The 24404-nt window shown below is 44.0% G+C and overlaps 3 protein-coding genes across 3 annotated transcripts in view; all 3 read left to right on the forward strand.

Annotated features, from left to right (window-relative positions):
• The first annotated feature begins 851 nt into the window (after window positions 1-851).
• Window positions 852-1936, forward strand: LOC135112937 (pigment-dispersing hormone 2 peptides-like). The gene is made up of 3 exons (XM_064027890.1): window positions 852-1137; window positions 1376-1469; window positions 1665-1936. Exons 2-3 carry the CDS (start codon window positions 1377-1379, stop codon window positions 1809-1811), a joined length of 240 nt encoding a protein of 79 aa, XP_063883960.1. The 5' UTR covers window positions 852-1137; window position 1376; the 3' UTR covers window positions 1812-1936.
• Window positions 1937-6876: 4940 nt separating this feature from the next.
• LOC135112939 (pigment-dispersing hormone 2 peptides-like) lies at window positions 6877-7938 on the forward strand. Its single transcript, XM_064027891.1, has 3 exons — window positions 6877-7143; window positions 7373-7466; window positions 7691-7938. The coding sequence occupies exons 1-3, from the start codon at window positions 7037-7039 to the stop codon at window positions 7835-7837; spliced, it is 348 nt and encodes a 115-aa protein (XP_063883961.1). The 5' UTR covers window positions 6877-7036; the 3' UTR covers window positions 7838-7938.
• A 6196-nt stretch (window positions 7939-14134) lies between these two features.
• Window positions 14135-24404, forward strand: part of LOC135112661 (uncharacterized) — an 18816-nt gene continuing 8546 nt past the window's right edge. The window contains exons 1-4 of the mRNA XM_064027287.1: window positions 14135-14264; window positions 16081-16318; window positions 21905-22032; window positions 23392-24404. The exon at window positions 23392-24404 is cut by the window's right edge and continues 350 nt beyond it. Coding sequence (XP_063883357.1) covers window positions 14170-14264; window positions 16081-16318; window positions 21905-22032; window positions 23392-24404 — 1474 coding nt within the window. The 5' untranslated portion in view covers window positions 14135-14169. The remainder of the gene's footprint in view (window positions 14265-16080; window positions 16319-21904; window positions 22033-23391) is intronic.

A 24404-nucleotide genomic window follows, 5' to 3' on the forward strand; every position in this document is an offset into this window, starting at 1 on the left:
ACCTGATGGCAGCAGATGACACGTGTGTGGATGTATGGATTGCAGGTGGACGGATGACAGGTGCATGCATGACAAGTACATGGATGACTGATGTATAGGTGACAGGTGTATAGATGACAAACATATGGATGACAGGTTTATTAGTGATAAGTGTACGAATGACTGATGAATGCATGGCAGGTCTACAGATGATAGATGTATAAATGCTAAGTGTAAGAGTAACAGGTGTATGGATATTGTGTATGGATAATAGGTGTATGGATGACAGGTTTAAAGATGACGGATGTATGGTGGGGAATGACAGGTGTATGGAAGAAATTACAGGTGTGTGGGAGACAGCTGTCTGGGGAGCCTCACAGGTGAGCTGATGACGAATGTAGATATAGATTACAGGTGTATGCAAAAGGGATGAACAACGAAGGATGCTGGAGTAAAATGATGGTCACTAGGCACTTGTTTTTAATATAAAGAGAAGACAGACTAAGGCTTCGAAAATTATGAACAGTGCAAAAAAAAAAAAAAATGTTTGTAATGACTCAAATTAAAGATGAAAGAAAAACATTATCTTTTTGTGTATTTTCCCCCGTGTAAGTTTTTGATTCACTGGCTTCAGGTTAGTCATACTTCAGTTTGTGAAAGAGAAGAATCAAGAGTGATGTTCCACTTTTAAAGCCAAGCAAATATACTGCCAGACACCTTATACTGAGGTCAGCTTCCAACCCTTTTACAGTAAATAAAACTTCCAACAATGAAATAAAACTTATGTGAATAAAGTTAAAGAAAATGCAGATAAGGAAACTTTCATGGAGGAGGCATTATTGTTTATGCCTGCAACAAGTCCACTGCGTGCACATGAGAGCCAGACAATCGCGAAGAAAACGTATGGAGATCCGCGGCATTTGTCATACATTTATTCCGCCGCCCAGTTCCTTTCAGTGTTCGTATTTCATTAAACACTCAATACACACACTTACCTGCCGCATTGTGCCGCGAGGGGAGGGGCAGGCTGTGAGGGGGCGGAGGAGGAAGGGGGCGTGTGACATAAATATTGGGCAGCAGCAGCCACCAGCATCATTCCAGCACCAACCTTGCCCTAACTACCTTACCTGCCTGCCTGCCTGCCTGCCTACAGAGCAAGTGTGTCTACAGCCAGCTGTCAGTCTGTACACACACACACACACACACACACACACACAAACACTTCACCTCAGGGTCACAAACAAACAACAAACAACAAACAACAGCAAACAGTCGATGCCTTTGACCACTAAGGACAGAAAGGCCTTCCTCTTCCCGCCTCCTGCCACTCCCTCCCAGACAGTGCCTGCTGCCTCCCCCCAGCCACCCCCTCCTGACGCAGCTTCTATCCCTGCAGGATGCGCAGCAGTGTGTTCGTGGCCGTGCTGGTGCTGGTGGTCCTCGCTGCCCTCCTCACCCAGGGGCAGGAGCTTCATGTTCCCGAGCGTGAGGTGTGTGTGTGTGTGTGTGTGTGTGTGTGTGTGTGTGTGTGTGTGTGTGTGTGTGTGTGTGTACTAAACAGCCTCTAGGTCTCCAGGTGCAGTTCCCCTCTCCAGGTATCCCTCCCATAATACACTTGTATATATACACCAGTGTATCCTATACTCGTATAATCACAGGTTACTCTCCGTCCCACGCCCACACAGGCCGTGGCCACCCTGGCGGCACGCATCCTGAAGGTGGTCCACGCCCCGCAGGAGGCCGCCACAGGTCTCCCTCACAAGCGCAACTCTGAACTCATCAACTCGCTGCTCGGCCTCTCTGCGCTGATGAACGAGGCCGGCAGGCGGTGATGGTCGAGCCCTTCGCGCCTTTCCTACCGCAGGCTGAGATGGGTAGTCGCCACCCTGCTGTAGGCCTGTTCATGTATTACACCTATCTTAACGCATTTAATGAATAAAATATACGCAGCAAATGAAATGTTTTTTTTTTTTTTTCATTTTGGCCATACTCTTCCTCTTTATACGAAACAAAACAAAAAGTCAAGGTAACGCTTCCTTGCTACACACACAACAAGAGAAATTACTAAAGCTGACAGGGAGTTCTAGAGTTTACCCCCCCCAAAAAAAAAAAATGAAAGGTTGATATCACTGGCTAATTCTTGCATCAAAAAGGTGAACAGAATACGAGAGAAGTGGAAATTCCTATGCGGCGACGCCGCGTGAGGAGGGGTATGCCATCCAGTAAGATCAGAAGAGCATTTATGGTGAAAGATACGATGAAGATACCGAGACATGCAACCTTATGGCGAAGAGGGAGAGACAGAAAGAAGCTGAATACAGTTAGTTGGAGGAGAGGAGTTGATGAGGCGAAATGCTTTTGATTCCACCCTGTTCAACAGATTAGTGTGAGTGGATTCCTCATATGTGTGAAGCCTCCTCCACATGGCCGGATAAGGCCCCTCTACTGAGTTAGCTGCTGTTTTAACAAAAGATAAGATGTGGAGTTTCCAGTTTAGATTAATAGTAAGGGACAGACCGAGGATGTTTTTCTGTGTAAAGGAAGTTAGTTGCGGGTCACTGAAGAAGAGGGGATAGCTATCTGGAAGATTGTGTCAGAATGAGAGATGGAGGAATTAGGTTTTTTATGCATTGAATAATATTAAGTTTGCCCTGCCAAAGTCAGAAGGTTTAGGAAAGCATGACGTTAGGTGTTCTGTGGGAACTTTGCGTGAGTTGCTTAATTCCTGAAAGGCTGGATATCTCAAGAAAATGTGTGGGAAGGTGCCGGGGGTATCGTTGGCGTATGAGTGGGTAGGACAGTAAATTTGGCTCTGATTATTAATGAATGATAGAAAGAGAGTGGGTAACAAGACGGAATCCTGAGTAACACCACTTTTGATATACTTAAGAGAAGAACAAGTACCATTTACCACAGTAGCAATAGAACAGTCAGAAAGGAAACATGAAATGAGCCTACAGGGAGAAGGATAGAAGCAATAGAAGGATTGTCTGGAAATTAAAGGTTTGCGTCAGACTCTCTCAAATGTTTTTTATATGTTCGAGTTAACAGCGAAACTTTTCGTCCCTAAAAGAGGATGAGCAAGAGTCAGTAAGGAAGGCCAGAAAATCATCAGTAGAGCGGTCACGACGGAAACCATACTGGCGATCAGATATAAGGTTGTGTAGTGATAGATGTATGAGAATGCTCCTGTTGAAAATAGATTCAAAACTTTAAAACGGCAGGAAATTAAAACAATAGCACGATAATCTGTAGGATTGGATCAGTTATTCTTTTCTGTAGCGGGTTGACTGTAGGCAAACTTTCAGCAGGAAGAAAAGGTACTCGTAAATGTTGGCAGAGTTGGAAGAGATTGACTGGGCAAAGTGTAAACACGTAGGCACATTTATAGAGAAAAATAGTAGGGACCTTATGAGGTCCATAAACGTTCCGAGGATTAAAGTCAGAGAGGACATGAAAAACATTATTAGGAAGATTCTTAACAGGAAATATGAAATCGTCAAAGGATGGAGAAGAGAGAGGAACATGCCCTGAATCATTCAGAGTTTTTAGTACTTGTTTGAGAGAAGAGTTCAGCTTTACAGATAGATGAGATTGATGTGGTGCCATCAGGTTGAAACAAGGAGGGAAAAGATGAAGAAGGAAAGTTGTTGGAAATATTGTCTGTTCTAGGCTCCTGAGGTCACGAGGGGAGTTAGACCTAGAAAGGTTTTGACATTTTCTTTTGATGAAGAAGTTTTTGGGTAGATGTGGAGCAGTGTTGGCGTGATTTCGAGCAAAAAAGTAAAGCAGGAGATGGAAGGTTCAAGTACCGTGTTTGGGTCGCCTCTCTTTCAAGTATAGCACGAAAAGACGCTGGGTTAAACCAAGGTTTGGAAGACTTAGGGCGAGAGAAGGAGTGAGGAATGTACGTCTCCATTCCAGACCTGTGTTATGTGGTCAGCACACAAAGATGGATCTCTGACATGGAAGTATTAATTATTCCATGGAAAATCAGAGCAATACCTCCTCAGGTCCCACAAGAAGCAGAGCCAAAATGCCAGTGGCACTTCCACCTTGGGGGATCCTAACGGGGAACTGGAGCTATAGTATTAGATCAAGATATGAGTCAGGATGTGCTGCACTTTGGAAGTTATATGGTCAAAGTTTTTTTTTCTTTAATTAGTAGAGTTAGGTGATAAGTATGCAGGACGGATTAATTTAGTTTGAGAGTGACTGTTTGGAAGATTCAAGAGCGTGGGCACGAGACGCGGACAACTTTGGGAGGAAAGTCAGGATAGAGAAAGTATGAGGGAACAGAGAAGGGCTTACTCTCAGTAGCCTCTGACACCTGTGTCTCGGTGAGGAAGACATAATACTGAGGAGCGACAAGAAATGTTAAAAGGCAAAGAAGCGTCGGTATTTTAATGCCATTTGTTGCATCATGAGGATGAGCATGGTCAAGATAAGAAAAACACAACTTTTGTTGTTGCTAAAATATAAAGTTTATTCATTAAATATGTGATGCGAGGCGTGGTGGAAGGGACAGGCCTGCAGCAGTGCGGCGACGACCCGCCTCAGCCTGCAGCAGGGAAGGGCGTGAAGGGGTCCCCCATCACCGCCTGCCGGCTTCGTTTATCAGTGGGGAGAGGCCGAGCAGCGAGTTGATGAGTTCAGAGTTGCGCTTGTGAGGAAGACCTGCGGCGGCCTCCTGCGGGGCGTGTACCACCTTCAGGATGCGTGCCGCCAGGGTGGCCACGGCCTGTGTTGGCGTGTGGCGGAGAGTAACCTGTGATTATACGAGTATAGGATACACTGGTGTATGTATACAGGTGTATTATGGGAGGAATACCTGGCGGGGGGACTGCACCTGTAGACTTGGAGGCTATTTAGTACACACACACACACACACACACACACACACACACACACACACACACACTTCACGCTCGGGAACATAAAACTCCTGCCCCTGGGTGAGGAGGGCAGCGAGGACCACCAGCACCAGCACGGCCACGAACACACCGCTGCGCATCCTGCAGGGGAAGAAGCTGCGTCAGGAGGGGGTGTCTGGGGTCAGCAGGCACTGTCTGGGAGGGAGGCGCGGGAGGCGGGAAGGGGAAGGCCTCTCTCTGTCCTTAGTGGTCAGAGGCATCGACTGTTTGCTGTTGTTTGTTGTTTGTTTGTGACCTTGAGGTGAAGTGTTTGTGTTCTTTGTACAAACCTTCAAGTGTTGGTCAGAGACTGTGTGTGTGTGTGTGTGTGTGTGTGTGTGTGTGTGTTTGTTCCTTCTGCATTCCACCATAAAATGGTGATTTTGTGTTTTCTATATTCTATAATGTGGTCACTAATAAACTAACTAATTAACTGTGCAGACAGACAGCTGGCTGTGGACACACTTGCTCTGTAGGCAGGCAGGCAGGTAAGGTAGTTAGGGCAAGGCTGGTGCTGGAATGATGCTAGTGGCTGCTGCTGCCCAATATTTATGTCACACGCCCCCTTCCTCCCCCGCCCCCTCACAGCCTGCCCCTCCTCCCCATGCGGCAGGTAAGTGTGTGTATCGAGTGTTTAGTGGAAGATGAGCACTGAAAAGAATTGTGCAGTGGACTAAACGCGTGACAAAGGCCGCGGCTCTCCTTCACCGTTGTGGAAATGGAGCGGTGGCGATGGAGTTGTTTGTTATTATTATTACTTTTATTTTTATTATTTTTATACTATTATTATTATTATTATTATTATTATTATTATTATTATTATTATTATTATTATTATTATTATTATTATTTTGGGTAGATGTAGAGCAGTCTTGGCGTGATTGCGAACAAAAATGTAAAGCAGGACATGGAAGGCTGAATTACCGTTTTTGGGCCGCTTCTCTATCAAGTATATTATTGTTACTGTTATCATTATAATTGTTGTTGTTGTTGTTGTTGTTGTTAATGATATTATTTTTGCTATCATCTTTTTTTATTGATTAATTTATTATTACTCTTATCATCATTATTATTATTATTATTATTATTATTATTATTATTATTATTATTATTATTATTATTATTATTATTATTATTATTATCATCATCATCATCATCATTTTCCATCATCATCCTCCTCATTGTTTCATCCAGGACATGCTCTCAGGCTGTCTCCTGAAGTTTCTCACCTTTATTAATTAGTGTCTGAGACCTCCCGAGATCTATTTTGTAAGATAACTTCAGGTCGGCAGTTGTCAGCTCTGTGATTCCTTCAGGCCGCTGCTTTTTCCCTTGTTTCTGAGCATTCTGCATGTTGTTAATGTCCCAACACTTATCTGGCGACTGATCGACGTCTTGGCTAATGTTCCGTATGGATGTGTAATTAGCCTGAGGTTCGTGCCTAAAGAAGAGCACCTGTTTCTTCGTTTCAGGACTTTATTTTGAGTTGAAGTAGGGTCTGATGTGCGTGTATGTCGGGGAGGGAGGGATAGATCTAACCTCGGCGACCAGCTAAAGATTCACCAGTGTGATATTTTCTGCATGGCAACCTTGACGTATCCGTACTGGTGCAATCAAAACAGCAACAACTGCTTATTGCTGGTGGTTAATTTGAAACTTTACTGAATTTTAAGCATATTATGAACAAAATTACGTAAAAACAAGGGAGTAATGATCTTGAGCGGTAAAATATTTTGCCAGGGCGAAGATTTTACCCCAAAATTGACCGATTTCGATCTTGGAGCCTATTAAGATGACAGTCGTGTGGGTCGCATCCTCCCGAGGCATCGCACTGGGAGAGTTAAGAATATTTCAATGGCTTATGCTTCGATAAATATAAGAAATAGGAAGGCGATATACATATAATAATAAATCTTTTCCACACGAGCTGCCCTGCCGCCATCGCTCCATTTCAATAATTGTGAAGGAAACGCGAGGAGAGCCGCAGCCTTTGTCACGTGTTTATTCCGCCACCCAGTTCTTTTCACCGCCAGTCTTCCATTAAACACTCGATACACACACTTACCTGCCGCATGTGTGCTGTTTGGGAGGTGGGGGCGCGGAGAGAGTACAGGCTGTGAGGGGGCGGGAGAGGTAGGGGAGGCATGAGACATAAATATTGGGTAGTAGCAGCTACCAGCAACATTCCAGCACCAGCCTTGCCGTATCTACTTTCCCTGCCTACCTGCCTACTTGCCTGCCTACAGAGCAAGTACGTAAGACTCCACTGTTCTTTTTATCTATTTGTCTGTCTGTCTGCCTGCCTTTCTGTCGGTCTTCTGTCTGTCATGCCGTCAGTAAAGTGTCACTCACCAGCAAACAGTCTGTGCCTTTGGTCATTACGGGACACAGTCAGTGCCTCTTCTCTTTTCTCATTACCCTTCATTTGGCCTCATTCTGGCAGCGGCCTCCCTCTTCCTCTCACGCGACGTCTCCTCCAGGATGCGTAGTGGTGCAATCGTGGCCGTGCTGTTGGTGGTGGTTTGTGCCGCCTTCTTCACCAAGGGCCAGGAGCTCAATGTGCCCGAACGTGAGGTGAGTGTGTGTGTTTGTGTGTGTGTGTGTGTGTGTGTGTGTGTGTGTGTGTGTGTGTGCTAAAGAGCCATGAGGTGTGTGCAGCATCCCTCCAAGCCACAAGAGCAGTATTCCTCACTGGGACTTCCCTCCCACCACATCCCACCACATCTTTGTGTGCTTGTAAACGTACATCAGAGTATACTGTATAATCACAGTGTGCTCTCCGCCCCACGCCCACACAGGCCGTGGCCACCCTGGCGGCGCACATCCTGAAGGTGGTGCACGCCCCGCCAGAGGTCGTCGGGAGCCTTCCCCACAAACGCAACTCAGAGATCATCAACTCGCTGCTCGGCATCTCCAGGCTGATGAACGAGGCCGGCAGGCGGTGATGGACGAGCTCTTCGCCCACCACGCCCGTTGCATGCTGACGGAGTCCTGCCCGTCACGCCGCATTTCACCGATCAGTTGAATAAACATCAAAAGAACAGCAGCAGCAAAGGCAATATTATTTTTCCCCTTGACTCTTTCCTCCATCATCGTGTCTATCAGAATCATCCCACTCGATGTTCCCGCCTCGAGACTCCCTGCCGTGTGCTATGCTTACGTACAGTACTGAGTGTAAGTTTATTTAAAGTTTGTCTACTTTTGGTTGCCTTATTTTCATTGTACAGGCCGCTGTATGAAGTAATGAAAATGCGGCGTAGCGTGCTGAGATGTGATTCTTGCCGCGGCTGTGATGGCGGGAGTTGCGTCAGGCGAGGTGAGCGGGACTCGAAAGTTAGGGTGATATGTTGTCGCGGACCGTTGCCTGACTGCTGCTCCTCGAGTGATGTTCAGATGTAAACAAGCTAATGTCTTAAACAAATTCTGAGTTAACTCTAGTTCACACGCCTCTCCCGCCAGGAATCATACGTCGTCAGTAATTGTTTATGATAATGATTTTAAATACCGAGCAGTAATTTGTAAAAATTATGTGTGTAGTAAAAATAAGTGAAGTAACAATTATGTTATGGAAATCGAGAAGGAGATAGAGATGAGGAAGAAGTACTTAACAGCATCTGGGCAATACAATGTGTCACAACTCTCACTGAAAGAAGGGGCAAAGATGCTGAGACACGTGAGGCGAGGCGCTACAGGGGTCACCCACCACCACCACCACCGCCTCGACCTTGACCTTCCCTGGTGCTCCTCAGGCGACCTCAATACCACGAGGAGAACGAGGAGAAAAGTTGTTTCTAGTCTGCAAATATCAAGTTCGCAGAAATAAGGAGAATGAGAGGACGGAAATTTAGGGATAGATGTCAAAGAAAGAAATGAAAGATTTAAAAGTACTGAAGCAGGAAGAGATGAAGGAAGAAAAAGAAGAAAAGGAGGAGTAAACGTGAAAGAAGACTGGCGCCAGCAGGGGCAGCAACAGGGGTCCCGGCGCCCTCCTAGTCGCACTACAATGGTACTCTTACCGCTGTCTCATCTCTCCCCTCCACCCCCGCTCTTTCTCCCTTTGCCCCATAACCTTCCTTCACGGCACCCTTCATTCCTTTGTCCCATACACCTCCTCCACCGCCCCTTAGTTCCTTTTCTCATGCCTCCTGTAGTGGTTAGCCACCATTAAAGGCCCAATTATATATACAAGCGCTTCACCAGTTACCCACAGTTAGTGATTTACGTCGCCGGCGGACAATACAATCCCCAAAGTAGTCCATAAGCTTATCGATAGTGTTGTGTTGTGTTGTGTTGTGTGGGTCTAAATAGTCTGTAAATCTGTCGCCACTGGACATTACATTACGATCATCTAATTAGTTCATAGGTTTGCCAGTAGGGGGAAATATTACTGTAGTGGTGAGGAGCAATCAGGAAAGTCTGGGCGTCTGCGTGTTAAAGGTGCAGGGATCGTAAGCTGCTAATAATGACTACATCAACTCAACATTAACCTCATTCAGTTCACGTCCTTCACCTCTTGCGAGTTTTATGTTTATGAACTCCCGTTGGGCATCATGTTACCTCTTCTCCGCGACAAGGGAAAGAAAAAGAAACTAATCTAACTACTTATGAAGCTCAACAAAGAGAGGAGTGGGGAAGGGGGAGTGGAAATTTTAATGTCTAGCGGGAGAGAGGGTTGCGTGGGCAGTGGAACGTGTTGGGCTGTTATGTATAGAAAACGGAAAAAGCATTGTATGGGAATCGGCTGAAGAAGAGCATTAGGCGGGAAGGTCAGGACTGGGCAGGATATTACGTAGGATGAGAGAAAGAGAGAGAGAGAGAGAGAGGGAGAGGTAGGGGCGGGGACGCGATGGTAGTCTGGGGGCAGGATCACAATGTTAATGCCATCAGTCCGAGGCATCACGTTACGCCAGGGAGAGACAGATGAGCTCACGGCGCCCTCTCTTACCACGCCTCTTTATGTCGCATTCCCCCCCCTCCCTCAGTCACCCATTCTGTCCCTCCAGCCCCTTCAGTCCCTCGCGTCCCCTCCAGCCCCTCCGTCCCCTCCAGTCCCTCCCGTCTCCCCATTCCCTCCCGCCTCATGATCTCCATATTCATACATCACTAGGTCGTCATCCTCTTCTTGAAATATGACTTTTTGTGGAATATTTGGTGGATTCTCTGAAGGAGGAGGAGGAGGTGGTGGTGGTGGTGTCGGTCGTGGTGGTGGTGGTGGTGGTGGTGGTGGTCTAGTAACTCTGAGCACTGGAAAGAAAGGATCCTAATGGAAGAACAAGCAGGTACCAGACACGTTAGTTTTTACGGGGCTGTTTGGAGTAATTACACTCACCAATATAAGTGTGTGGAGTAAGACAGCATAGACAAATGTAGAGGATGAGTAGAAGGAGGAAGAGAAGAAGGGAGAAGATGGGCTTTTAAAAATGAGCATGGTAAGGAAGAGCGGAGAGCGATCAAATGAGAGAAGCGATGTGATGGGCGTCTCTCTCTCTCTCTCTCTCTCTCTCTCTGGAGTTCGAAAATCTATATAGGCTCCGCTCGTCTATTTCCACAACACGGACGCACACAAAGGGCACAACACTGCGATCACGGGTTGGATAAGCGACGCAACACACAAGGGGGCGGCGCTGAAGGAGGAGCAGTAATCGTGTTGGAAATTACATAAAAGACATACAGGGAGGTACGTGGATGTTGTTTAATAAGGTTCAAAGGTTTCATAAGGATTAATAGGGTTTAATAGGGTTCACGGGTAAGTGTGAGGCTGAAGACTGGGTAGATTTTTCTTTTTTGTTTGTTTTATTAATATTTTTTTCTTTTTTTGCACTTTTTTTGTGATTTGGAAAAGAGGGATGGAGGGATATCGTCTGAATTTTGTTGTTTTACTTTTTAAGGAGTGTTTAGAATGTATTTCCCATTTTTTCCCTTGTTCTTTTTTTTTTTTTTTTGTAATGTTTCATCCTAGTCTTAGGAAAGTGTCGGAGGGAGACATGCAGTGCTGAAGTGCTGAGAAGCTGCGGTACTAAAATGCTGCAATGTGCTGAGTGATGAAGTGGTGCTAACGTAACGAAAAAAAAAAAAATCTATAAATATTTCCCTGGGGTGCTGATTACCCAAAAAATGCTGAGATGCTGAAGAATACTGGATTATACTCATACTTAATACTGAAAGGTGCTGAAGGGATACTAGTTCTGATGTGCTTACCTGCCTACTGGAATGCTAGAATACTGAGAGTGATCAGGTGACGCTAGTTAGATGTGGGGTGGAGTGGTGTTGTGGTGGGGTGTGTGGGGGTGTGGTGGGTGGCGGGGGGTGTGGTGACTGTCTGCTGCAGTTGTCACGCACAGGTATCTATTGTTTCTTGGAGGTTATTTTTGTGGTAGAGGTGCGCTTACTCCTTACCTCTCTCTCTCTCTCTCTCTCTCTCTCTCTCTGCTTTTATGTATGCATATATTTATTTGTATATGTATGTATGTATGTATGTATGTTTGTATGTATTTTAGTCTCTCTCTTTCTCCATAAAAATATTCAGAATTATGTAAAATCAAAGCTGTTAGAGAGAGAGAGAGAGAGAGAGAGAGAGAGAGAGAGAGAGAGAGAGAGAGAGATTCAAAAGAAAATATGACACAACAAGACCTTGAATGTTTGACCTCCTTAGAGTGACTTCATGACCTCTTAACCTCCTTTTCCTCTTTTTTTCATTCCCTATTTTTCTTTCCAATCATCCCCACCACCTTCTCCTCTTACCCTCTTATTTTCTTACCCTCCCTCATTAAACAGCTTACCAGGGACAAAAAAAGGGTTATACTTACTTCTTTTCGTTTGTATTTCCCCCCCTCTTCGTCTTCCTAACACGCTAACTATTTTGCATCTGCTAATATTAAATCTATCGCATGTTCTCTAACCTTCCTCAAGAGCCTTTGGTGGCGTACGTACCTTGTAGAACACCTTACTTAAGTTCAGTCATAGGATGGATGTCACAAGGATGTCATAACTATCTCATCAACTATCATCATCATTATTATCATCATCATCACTTTCTTCTTCTTCTTCTTCTTCTTCTTCTTCTTCTTCTTCTTCTTCTTCTTCTTCTTCTTCTCCTCCTCCTCCTCCTCCTTTCCCTTATTATTTATATTATAGTCTTACCTTTCTTCTCCTCTCGTGTGTGTGTGTGTGTGTGTGTGTGTGTGTGTGTGTGTGTGTGTGTGTGTTGAGGCGTTGGGCGGAAACACTCGCGGTTCGGTGACAACAGGTGCAGCGGACACTCACGGCTTTCCCTCCCTTCCCCTCCCTTCCCTTCCCTTCCCCTCCCTTCCCCTACCTTCGTCTCCCCTTCGTCTTCCTTTCTCTTCTTTCTCTTCCCTGTGTCTTCCCTTTCCTTGTCCTTCGATTCCGGTATTTTGGTATTTTCTTTATTTCAGCTTTCTTCCTTTCTTCCTTCTTTTTTTTATTTTCCCTTGTGTCTCTTTCTATTTTTTTGTCTCTTCTTTATCCTTTCGTCTCCTCTCCATGTTTATTTCTTGTTATTTTTCCTTCTCTTTGTTTTCTTCCTATTCTTTTTTTTTACTCCTCTTTCACTCTTTCAATCTTCCTCTTCCTCCTTCTTCACTACACCTCTTTCTTTTTCACTCTTTCCATCCTCCTTTTCCTCCTTCTTTACTGCACCTCTTTCATTCTGTTCATCTTCCTCTTCTTCCTTCCTTTCTTCCTTCCTTTTCCTTCTCCTTTTTCTCCTGTATTTTCCTCTTTCCTTTTCTTCCCTTTCTTCTTTTCCATCTCTTCGCTGTTATTTATTATTTTGTCTTCTTTTCTGTCACTCTCCTTATACCTCTTTCCTCCTCCTCCTCCTCCTCCTCCTCCTCCTCTTCCAAGTTTCATGAAGGTTTTAACATAATAATGGAAACCGATGCAAAATGGAGAGAAAAAGTCATCACAGAAGGAAATTATATGTTTTAATGTGACGTGAGAGAGAGAGAGAGAGAGAGAGAGAGAGAGAGAGAGAGAGAGAGAGAGAGAGAGAGAGAGAGAGAGAGAGAGACGTAGTCATATATTTCTTCAATATTCCTAAATTATTGTTATTCATTTATTTATTTTTTGTTGTTAATGATAAAACAGAGGAAGAAGATGAAGATAAGGAGGAGAAGAGTTTGGAGAAGAAAGAGGACGAGGAGGAGGAGGAAGACGAGGAGAAGGAAGGAAAAGGAATTATTGTAAAGTTGAATATTTTAGTAAGGAGGGAAAACTAAATTAGAAGGAGAAGGGAGAAGAGGAGGAGGAACAGGAGAAGGAGGAAAAAGAAGAAGAAGAAGAAGAAGAAGAAGAAGAAGAAGAGTTCCATATTTTACTGAAGAAGGGGAAGTGGGAAGTAGATTAGGAGGAGGAGGAGAAGGAAGATGAGGAGGAGAAGGAGCAGGAGGAGATGCCATGGGGGTCTGAATACCAGGTGGAAGAAAGCTGTGTGAGAGGTGACGTTATTCTCCCTCATGGCACTGTCAGGGAGAGTGCCAGATGAGTGTCAGGGAGAGAGTGTCAGGGAGGGTATCAGGGAGTGGCCTTATCCATCCACTTCCCTCCTTCCTCCTCTTCCCTCCATTCCTCCTTCCTCCCGCTCCTCCCTCCCATTCATCACTTTCGCTGTTTTTCTTGTCCTTTCTCTTAATTACCTCCTGTCTCTCTCTTTTTTTCTTTACAGATATTTTTTTCTTTTTTTCCTTCCATTTTTCCATTCTTCCTGCTTTCCTTCCTTCTTCCCTTCCTTCCTTCCTTTCTTTCTTTCTTTCTTTCTTTCTTTTTTCTGCTCTTCTCTCCTTCCCTCTCTCCTCTTCCTCCCTCTTCCCCCCTCTCCTCCTCCTCCTCCTCCTCCTCCTCCTCCTCCTCCTCCTCCTCCTTCTCTTCGTCCTCACTCACCCATGCCTTAAGTGATGAAGAAACATGATCCACTGAAGGAAATGAATAAATAAATGAAGAACGGAATGCTATGAAAAAAATTAAAATACAATAAAACAATTCACTTAGACAATAAATGAATACATCAATAACAAACACATGAATAAACTGTAATTATTTCATTATTTATTCTGCATCGCCACCAGCAGATCTGAAACACGTAGGTCTCTCTCTCTCTCTCTCTCTCTCTCTCTCTCTCTGACCAGCGAAAGTGTCTCTCTAATAATAGAAAACGTAATGATGGTGACGGCGACGGTGACGGCGGCGGCGGCGGTGTTGGCAGACGCTGGAGGTGGTCGTGGTGTGTGTGTGTGTGTGTGTGTGTGTGTGTGTGCGCATGTGTGTCATAGTGATCCGAGCCGCCGTGCCCTCCGCAACCCTGGATTTCTTCAGCTCGTCAACGCAGGGCTCCTCCTCCTTCTCCTTCTCCAGGTACACACACACACACACACACACACACACACACAAACACACACACACCAAGCCTCATAAGTAGTATATGTTATGTACCTTCCTTAGCTAGTGTGTATGGCTGTTTTTTTTTCTTTCTTTTATTTCTTTCTTTCTCTTTTTTTCTTTCTTTTTTCTGTCTTTCTGTCTGCCTTTGTTTGTCTGTCTGTCTGTCCCTCTTTTTTACTTTTAAATATACACGTGTTAACCTTTGCACTTCAGGTCTGTATGAATTCCCTGTATGTGCCTCGTTATCTTGTGTGTCTGTGTGTAATTTACTGAAGGTGTTGTGTTGTATATGTTATGTGTGTGTCTTTGTATGTCCTGTGCGTAGGGATCCAGGTGTATGTGTGTATGTGTGTATATATGTATGTTTGTTTGCTTATTTATGTGTTTGCAACTATCTATCTAATTATCTTTCTTTCTTTCTCTCCATTTTTACGTTCTCTTCCCTTCTTCCTTGTCCTCGAATTCCTGATCAGTGAGGAGAGTCTTATTGTAGGAAATAGGAGAACCCGCTCGTGAAGATTAATGGAGCTTTTGAGTGGAATTCGAAGCAGTGAACCTAAAACAATCACCATTTTCAACACTTAGCCAGTTTGCCACCACCTCAACACCTCAAACCAATTATGTGACGGTTTTTTGTGTGTTTTTTGTAAGTTATTTCAAATGTTATGATTTTTTATTAGTATTTTTTTTATTAGTATTTTTTTTATTAGTATTAGATTTTTTATTAGTATTACCATATTAGGAGGGACGAATGAAGGGAGAAAGAGGGAGGGATGAGGGAGGGAACGAAAGAGAAGTAGGAGGAAGGAACAAAGTGTGTAATTGACAGGTGAGTCATGAGTGTCTGTCTGTGTGTGTGTGTGTGTGTGTGTGTGTGTGTGTGTGTGTGTATTTATTGGGTCACCAGCATTAACAATTTTTAGACTATGTTTGCATTGCACCAGTATAAATAACAACAACAACAACAACTTCTCTTCCTCTTAATACCACCACCACCACTACTACTACTACTACTACTACTACTACTACTACACACTACTAGTACTAAAACTATTACCACCAACACCAACCTCCCTACTACTACTACTACTACTACTACTACAACACACTACTAGTACTAAAACTATTACCACCAACTCCAACATCTCTACTACTACTACTACCATCATCACCACCACATCTACTACTATTACTACTACCACCATCACCACAACATTTATGCAAACACCAAGACTGCCAGGTGGAGAGAGAAAAGAGAGGGGAAGGAGAGAAAAAATTATAGGAATTAGTTATGTTAGTAATGGGGAGAACTGTCAGAGGGATAGAGGGAGGCAAGGTGAGGTGGCATACTGTTATTTTGGCAAGCATGAGGAAGAGGTGGGGAGAAATGGGGGAGGTAATGCGCTATAAATAGTTCTGGTCATGCCGCAGAGAGAGAGAGAGAGAGAGAGAGAGAGAATTACTATAGTTCTCCCATACGACCTTGCACGAAAGAAAACGGGGCCATTTGAATTATGCAAGGGTAACTATGGCAGAATTAGCCACTACTTTGATTCCACTCGTGAATGTTGTTTTAATAGCAGATTAAGATTAGGTTGTCTTGTGCAACTAGAGTAATTCAAAACATTATATAGGATATGAGTCAGCCTGTGTCAACATTAAATCTATTTGAGAACCTTCTTTTTTTTTTTTTCCCGGCCTTTCCCTCTTATTATTTATTTTTGTTCATTTACGTCAAACTTGAACCCGTTACTAATTCTCGTGTGTGCTGACCTCCGCCTCACCGCAGGATGGAGGAGCTGCTGAGTTGCTCGGTGTGCTGCGAACAGTACCAGGAGAAGCACCGTCATCCTGTGGTGCTGCCCCGCTGTGGTCACTCCTTCTGCCGCCCCTGCATAGCCTTCCTCGTCAAGAATGGCTGCGTCATCTGCCCAAGCTGCCGCATGGACCAGCGGGTGGAGACAGCTGACCACCTCCCGACGGAATTCAGTCTCCTGGCCATCACGAACGCCCAGAAGATAACCAAGGTGAGGGAGTGACTGTGGTGCTTACCTGTGTTCGTTCTGTCCCTCCTGTCACTTCCTGGGGTTTCAAATAGGTTAGGTTAGGTTAGGTTATTTCGTTGTCTTATTGCGTTTGTCGTCTTTTTCTTTCCCCCGCGTTTGTGTGTGTATGTGTGTGTGTTTGTGTGTGTTTCGTCCTACCCAAACACGGCTTCCACCTGTTCTTTATTTTTTCCTATCACGTTTCTTATTTGCTTTCCATTCCTTCTCTCTCATTTCTTCACCAGATCTATTCCACCTACCCCTTTATGCACGTATCTTACCTTATTGCCCTCCCACATCCCTACACCCTTGCCTTCCTCAAACCTGTGACCTCTTTTCCACCTGTTTCCCTCTTGTACACCTGTCCTCTTCTGCTTTACGTCCTCCCACCACCTGTTGCTCACCTCTAATACACCTGTCCAACTCAAACATGCCTTCACACGCCTCTCTCATATCCATTAATACTACCTGCTCTGTCCACCTGTTCGTCCTTACCTGATTGAAATTACGAAGGTGTAAATGAAGTGATGGCGTATTGGTGATGAGGGTGGAAGGTGTGAGACGTGAGGAACTGCGGGATGGGGAGGTGATGGGGAGGAGGGTAGGAGGGCGGAAGGGTTAATGGAGGGACGTGGGAAGCGCTCAGCGGCAGGTGTGTGTGGCCAGGTGTGTCGGTCAGGTGTGTTGTGATTCAGATGAGGCGGTGATAGTGGCGGCGTGATAGTGGTGATGGTGGTGAAGGATTAAAGGAAGCACTCTCATCTTTACTTATCAGTACGTGGTACATTGCACACCTCTCTTCTTCCTTCCTTTTTCTTTCTTTTTATTTGTTTACTCCTTTTTTTTAATTCTGTATTGTTTTATCTTTGTTTTTTTATTTCATTGCGTTTTCTTTCTTTTTTTTTTTTTTTACACTTTTTGTTTAGTCTTTCATCTCCCTTCTCGTCCTCCTCCTTTCCAGTTACTCGTTATTTCTATTCATCTCTCTTTACTTTTTCATTTCCTCTTCCTCGTCCTCTTGAAAGTCCTCATCTACTACTACTACTACTACTACTACTAATAATAATAATAATAATAATAATATAACTACTACTACTACTACTACTACTACCACCACCACCACCACCACCACTACCACCACCGCCACCACCACCACCACCACCATCACCACCATGAACTGGGTCACCTATATAGCTCGTGCACACCTGTCTGGGAAGTTTGTTTGCTGTTTTGCTTGATTGCTTGTTTGGTTGGTTGTTTTTGATGTTGTTGTTGTTGTTGCTGGTGATGGTGGTGGTGATGGTGGTGATAATAGTCCTTGTTTTATTTGCTTCTTCGTTTTCATCTCTCTCTCTCTCTCTCTCTCTCTCTCTCTCTCTCTCTCTCTCTCTCTCTCTCTCTCTCTCTCTCTCTCTCTCTCTCTCTCTCTCTCTCTCTCTCTCTCTCTCTCTCTCCTGTAAACCGGATCGCTTTACATACAAAACCGGAACTGTGAGCGAAACGGGAACCGAATTTATATGTAGTATAGCATGAGAGAGAGAGAGAGAGAGAGAGAGAGAGAGAGAGAGAGAGAGAGAGAGAGTGCAATTGCTTCTCGTTGTTTCTCTTAACTTACTATGAATAAATTTTCTTTTTTTCTTTTTCAATCTTAAATAAAATAAAATAAAGTATAGTTATTTTTGAGTGATTTATCTTTGCACATTTTCTTATTCTTTCTTTCGCTTCTTTTTTTTATATATATATTTTCACTTTCTTAATATTTTTTTCCTCTTCTTTCTATCACTTTTTTTTTTTTTCATCAATTTTGTTTACGATTTATGATTTGTATATGTTTTTTTGTTGTTTTCCTTGTTTATTCTTTGCTTTATTCATTTTTTTTATTTTTTATTAATTTGCTTTATCTATTTATTTCTTAAGGATTCCAAAGTTTACCGTTCGTATTTGTACTTTTGTTTCGTTGTTTCTTTAATTTTCATTTTTATTCTCGTATTTATTTCTTTTCGATTTTCTTTTTTCTTGTTTTTGATATTGATTTTTAATCATTTTTCTTCTTTCTACAAATTTTAATCTTTTCTTTTTTTCCTATTCCTTTATTTCATTTCCCTTCCTATTTATTTCCTCTCAGTTTTCCTTTTTCCATTATCTTTTCCTTTTCCTTCTCTTTTTTCTTCCAGTCCCTTTCCCTTTCCTTCCTCTTTCTTCTCCCTTCCCTACTTCATTTCTTTCCTTTCCCTTCCTTTTTGCTTTCATTTTCATTTTCCATTCCATAATTTTTCTTCCCTTTCTTTTCCTTCCCAAAACCATTTTTTTTATTTTCATTCTCTTTTCCTCACACGTCTTTCATTTTCCTTACCCTTTCCTTTCTTTTTCCTTCCCCTTTCCCTTCCCTTCCCTTGCCTTCCCTTTCTTTCCTTCCTTTCCTTCCCATCCCTTCTCTTCCTCCATCCCTTCCCCTCTGCCCCTCACCTGGTCGTTCCTTGACCCTTCAGGTGAACTTTCTGACCTCTTTTTGACCTTTCTGAATTTCCCTTGTTTCCTCCTGACACTCCCTAATACTCCCTGGCGCCCTTGACCTCTCAGCTTCGGGAGGAGGAGGAGGAAGAGGAGGAGGAAGAGAAGGAGGAGGAGGAGGAGGAGGAGGATTTGCATTATTTTTCCATGTCATATTCTTTACATAACTTTTATTTTTTTTTTATTTTTCATTTTTTATTCTGAGTTATCACTTTGGGCTCGTCTTTACTTACTTGTTTATTTTACATTTCTTTTTTTCTTCCATTCTTTGCTTCTTTTTTTTTCTTTCCTTGTTTGTTTGCTTTTTTCCCCGTCCTTTCCTTCGTTCGTTCGTTCGTTCCTTCTTTCCTTCACTTCTTCCCTCTTTCCTTTCTTCTTTCTTTCCTTCCCCCCTTCCTTCATTCCTTCCTTCTTTTGTTTCTGTGTTGCTGTTTTTCTTCCTTCTTTACTTTATTCTTGCAATTTCTTACTTCGTTCTTCTCTAAAACGAAAAGGAGATGGGAAGAAGGAAGTTAGAGAAAGATAAAAGGGATGAAGAAGGAGAATAACTAAAGATAAGGAGACGAGAAAGAAATCATGGAGAAGTGAAAGGAAGAAAGAAAATGGGGGGAGTAGGTGCGTCACTCACCTGGCCACCCACTCCTGCACACCTTCCCGTCACACTGATTCTCCAAACACCTGCTCGCCATGACAGGTGTGGAAGGAGTGAAGTTTGCTCGTGTCCACAGTACAGTCTTGCGTTGTGAAGCTTCCGAGGTCAGACTCATATAAACTGGCAATAGAGACGCGTAATGTATAAAAGATGACTTGTTAGAGGTCTTTAAGTTCTGCAAGAGATGTAGCAAAGATGATATAGCCAAGATTCCTAGGATTAGTAATCAAGATAGGAATGGAAATAAAGGATTCAAGCTTAAAAGTTAAATTTAAAAGGAGTAAGGAATATATTGATTCACAAATAAAGTGATGCTTGACTGTAATAGACTCAGGAACCATATTGTTAGTGTTGAGTCAGTAGGGAACTCTAAAAGAAAATTAGATAAATGTGTGGATGATGATGACAGATAAATACAAGTAAATATGTGTTATACAAGGGCTGCCACGCGTAGGCCCACTAACCTTTTTTCCTTGTTTTCTAATATTCTAATCCCTTACCTATAGATTTTTGCCAGATGGAAAACTGTAATATCAAGGAATAAATTTTCAATCGTTTCATCTTATTTCAGCTACGTATTACAAGTTCCCCTGAAAGTTAATGGAGTTTTGAAGGATGATTTCATGATTCTAGTGATAGTTTAGCAATATAATATGGAAGTTATTGGAATTCCTAAGGCTGTTCTCATGATTCTCACAATATCTTAACTGGGGAAAGTGGATGTTATTGTGGGTTTTTAACAGTGACAACAAAGATTCTGTGTCATAAGTGAGAGAGAGAGAGAGAGAGAGAGAGAGAGAGAGAGAGAGAGAGAGAGAGAGAGAGAGAGAGAGAGAGAGAGAGAGAGAGAGAAATCACCCGTTTGATATCTGTGGCCTTTGAAAATAGTTCAGATGGCTGAACAAAAGCATTGCAAAATACAACCGTAAGAAACTGAAAAGGTGAATAATTCCTTGCAGATGACGAATTTAAGAGAAACATTTGCTTAACAGTTCCACTTTATTATCATTCCACTTGCATGTATGTATGTACCGTATCCACCTGCCTAAATGATGCGGTATGTTGTGAGTTGGAATGTGATGGTGTGGAGGACAGACTATGCATGGGTACACCAAGGGGCGGGTCCTGCATTGTCTGGGTGTTATCATAAAGTTACGAAGGGCGTGAGACAGTTAGGGGACACTGAGGAATCTGAGGACGTTTGTAGGACTTGGTGGAGAGGAGTGGAGAAGGAGAGAAGGCCTGGAGGGGTGGCAACAATGTGGAGGGCTTAGAGTGGAGGTAAAACTGTCTTGGGGGAGACTGATGGATGTGGAGAGGGTTAGCAGGATCCGGGAAGATATGTAAGGAGGCTGGGAGAGGTGGAGGTTGTGAGGGACAGGTGGAGGGAAGGTGGGAGAGATGAAGGGAATTTGGAAGGAGTGGAAGGTCCCAAGGATAGTCCTGGAGAGAGGCTGGGAGAGATGGAGGGAATCATGGAGAGATGGAGAGAGATTGAGAGAAGTTGAGGAAATCTGGAAGAGGAGGAAGGTGTCTGGAAGAGGTGGAGAAAATGAAAGAAAGATGGAGGAAATTTGGGAGAGGTGGAGAGAGCCTGAGCGAGGTGGTGGAAAAATGGAAGAGGTAGCGCAAATCTGGGTGAGGTAAAGTGAATTTGCCAGAAGTGGAGAGAATGAGGGAGAGGTGGAGGAAGTGAGAAAGAGAGAGAGGTCGAGGGAGTGAGGGACAGATGGAGGGTTTCAAGGACAGGGAGAGGGAAGGGACCTGGAAGAATTTTGTGAGACTGGAAAAGCTGAGGGGGTTCTGAAAGGGTCAGGGTCATATGGGGGAGGGGGCAGGGGGAGGCAGGGAGGGAGGGAGGGAAGGAGGGAGGAACAGAGTGGGATTTCTTTTCTCTTTGTTGTTGTGTTCTTTGTTTTTTTTTTTCTTTTTCTTAATCTTAGTGTGTGTTTTCTTTTTCCTCTTTCCTTTGGTTAATGTTTCAAAAGGTTTGGTTCTTGTTTTCTTTAAAATTTTCTTGAATTTGCTTTGAGATGATGACGATGATAACAATAATGATATTAATAATAATAATAATAATAATAATAATAATAATAATAATAATAATAATAATAATAATAATAATAATAATAACAACAATATCAAAACAACAATAACAACATCATCATCAACAACAACAACAGCAGGAACATCCAAAAACAACAACAACAACAGCAAGAACATCCAAAAACAACAAACAAAAACAACAACAACAACAACAACAACAAAACAACAACAACAACAATAAAACAAGAAGAGATTTTAATATAATGTAACACTCCTAAAAAAAAAAAAATAACATCGTGTGTGTGTGTGTGTGTGTGTGTGTGTGTGTGTGTGTGTGTGTGTGTGTGTGTTTGTCGCAGCTGGAGATGTGCAGCCGCCATGACGTGAAGCTGTCGTTCTGGTGCCGCAGCTGCTCTTCGCCTACCTGCGGGGAGTGTCTCTTTGAGGAGCACCCCACACACACCCACAAAGTTGTCAAGGCCACCACGTATGTAGCCCGCAGCCTCATAGATAGACAGAGAGACAGACAGACAGACAGACAGATAGATAGATTAATAGGTAGACAGACAGGCAGATATATAGATTGAAAGACAGACAGACAGACAGATAGATAGATAGATTAACAGGTAGACAGACAGACAGATAGGTAGATAGACAGATAGATAGATAGATTGATAGATAGATAGATAGATAGATAGATAAGTAGACAGAACATAAGAACATAAGGGGAGCTGCAAGAAGGCGTCAAGACTACACGTGGCAGTCCCTGAGATAGATAGATATATAGATAGATAGATAGATAGATACTAAATAAATAAAATATATAAATGGATAGATAAGTAAATAAATGAGCAAGTAAAAAGTAGTGATGATAATAGTGAATGCGTAGAGTTTTCTTTCTAGTAGTCTTTATTGTTATCATCCTTCTTCTTGTTCTCTTCCTCTTCTTCCTTCTCTCTTCCGTCTAAGTTCTCCTGTTCTTCATTGTTTCATTCCTGTCATTTCTTACTTGGTTTTCTTTCTTTCTCTCTTACTTCCTTCCTATATTCTTCACCGTTCTCCACCTCGTATTTCTTTCTTCCTTCCTTTTTCTATCACTCTTTTCTCTCCTCTTTCTGTTTTCTTTCTTTCATTTACTTTCATTCCTCCCTCTTCAATTACTTCAACTTCCCTCCTTTCTTCTTCCACCTCGACCTTTCCTTATCCTTAATCTTCTTTGTCTTCCTCCACTTGCCTCGTCCTTCATTCCACCCTCCACCCTCCACCTCATCCATCCATCACCGTCTCTCCATCATCACTGTCTTCTTTTCATCATCATTACTCTCCATCCTTTACTTCCCTCCTCTCCACTCCTCCACCCTTTCCTTCCACCCTCTCACAAATCACCTTCCACCTCCCACTCATTCACAATTCATTATACTCTCCACTCTTGACTTCCATGCTTTCTTTTCTTCCACTCTCCACTTACTCTCACCTTCCACTCACACTCCTCCCACAGACTAGCTTTTCCCAGTCCACCTTTGCGTTTACCTTCCGTATTCCACTTTATTTTTCAGTCCTAATCTCCACTTTGCCTGTCACGTATATTTCCACAGTTTGCTCTTATCTTTCAGTCTTCCACATCCGTCGTTAGCTTTTCCTATTTGTTCTTGTCACTAATTCCACCTGATCATCCACTTATGGACCTTCTTATAATCTTCTACGTATCTTCCATCTCCACTTTTGGCTTTCATACTTCCAAGCTCTACTCTAAACTATCTACTTTCAACTCAACTTTCTCCTCCATCATTTGACTAAGCCACTAAAATTCCACTTTCATCTCCTTCACTTCCACCTCCTTCTTCAGGCATGTGGAGGAGATGAAGACAGCCATCAAGGGCATCGCTGACAAGTTCTCCGACGCCCTGGATCTGCGGGAGCGATGGTACCACCAGCAGGTGCTCCAGGGCGCCAAGGCCATCAGCGACGCCATCCGCACCCTCAGCATCCTGCGGCGGGACATTGACGACGCCCGAGAGCTGGTGAAGGGCGTGCACGTGGTGGAGGGGATCGGTCCGACCTCTGCCCTCGCCGAGGCCTCCAAGTGCCTGGGGCTGAAGTGGAACCTGAAGGGGTGCCAGCTGGAACTGACGGAGGGCGGCGGGCGGCAGCAGGAGAGGGAGGAAGGGAAGGGTGACGGCGATGGGAAGGTTAAGGAAGTGGAGAACGGAGAGGATGAGGAGGAGGAAGGAAAGGTCAACGAAGAGAAGAATGAGGCAGGGAAAGAGACCCCCGCTGAGGCTCTCGCTGAGGAGGTGGAGAAGACAGACGAAGAGAAGAAGCCTGAGGCGGAGGAGAAGGAGATTGACGAGCTGGAGGCGCTGACGGAGGAAGAGAAGAAGAAGCGGAGGAAACTTCTCCGTTTGAAGGAAAAGCTTGCCGCGGCCTCCGCCGCTGCCGAAGCGAGCAGAGACAAGGACAAGGCTGACCTGAAGCCCAAGGCGGAGAGGAGGAGTGCCAGGGAGAAAGGCGACAGGGAGGCGGAGGTGAGGAAAGAGAACATCCCTGAGTCTGTCAAGTTCCTCGCTGCCGCTCTAGACAAGAATCCCCGCACGGACCGTAAAGACGCCCGCGCTTCCCGCGATCTCTCCACCTCCCCGCCAAAGGACGACGCCTCCGGCAAGGACGAACACGTGACCTCCAAGTCCGAATTGGACACAGAAGCCGAGACTGAAGCCTCAAGGAAGGCAAAGAGGGATGGCGACAGTGACCCCAACAAGGCAGCCCAGGCTTCCTTACTCACCAGGATCGAACCGCTGCCCAGAACCAAGCCTGACCCGGCCTCTGTCCTCAAGAAGCCTAAGGCCAACACGGGCCTCA

Source organism: Scylla paramamosain, chromosome 24, assembly GCF_035594125.1.
Source record: "Scylla paramamosain isolate STU-SP2022 chromosome 24, ASM3559412v1, whole genome shotgun sequence".
In the NCBI taxonomy this organism is placed as follows: Eukaryota; Metazoa; Arthropoda; class Malacostraca; order Decapoda; family Portunidae; genus Scylla; species Scylla paramamosain.

What these genes read in the sequence shown, in the direction of transcription:
- LOC135112937 (XM_064027890.1), top strand. Translation starts at nt 1,377, where the DNA reads ATGCGCAGCAGTGTGTTCGTGGCCGTGCTGGTGCTGGTGGTCCTCGCT. An exon ending in TTCATGTTCCCGAGCGTGAG is followed by an intron (nt 1,470 to 1,664) that starts GTGTGTGTGTGT and finishes ACGCCCACACAG; the next exon opens with GCCGTGGCCACCCTGGCGGC.
- LOC135112939 (XM_064027891.1), top strand. Translation starts at nt 7,037, where the DNA reads ATGAGACATAAATATTGGGTAGTAGCAGCTACCAGCAACATTCCAGCA. An exon ending in CTTGCCTGCCTACAGAGCAA is followed by an intron (nt 7,144 to 7,372) that starts GTACGTAAGACT and finishes CGTCTCCTCCAG; the next exon opens with GATGCGTAGTGGTGCAATCG. An exon ending in TCAATGTGCCCGAACGTGAG is followed by an intron (nt 7,467 to 7,690) that starts GTGAGTGTGTGT and finishes ACGCCCACACAG; the next exon opens with GCCGTGGCCACCCTGGCGGC.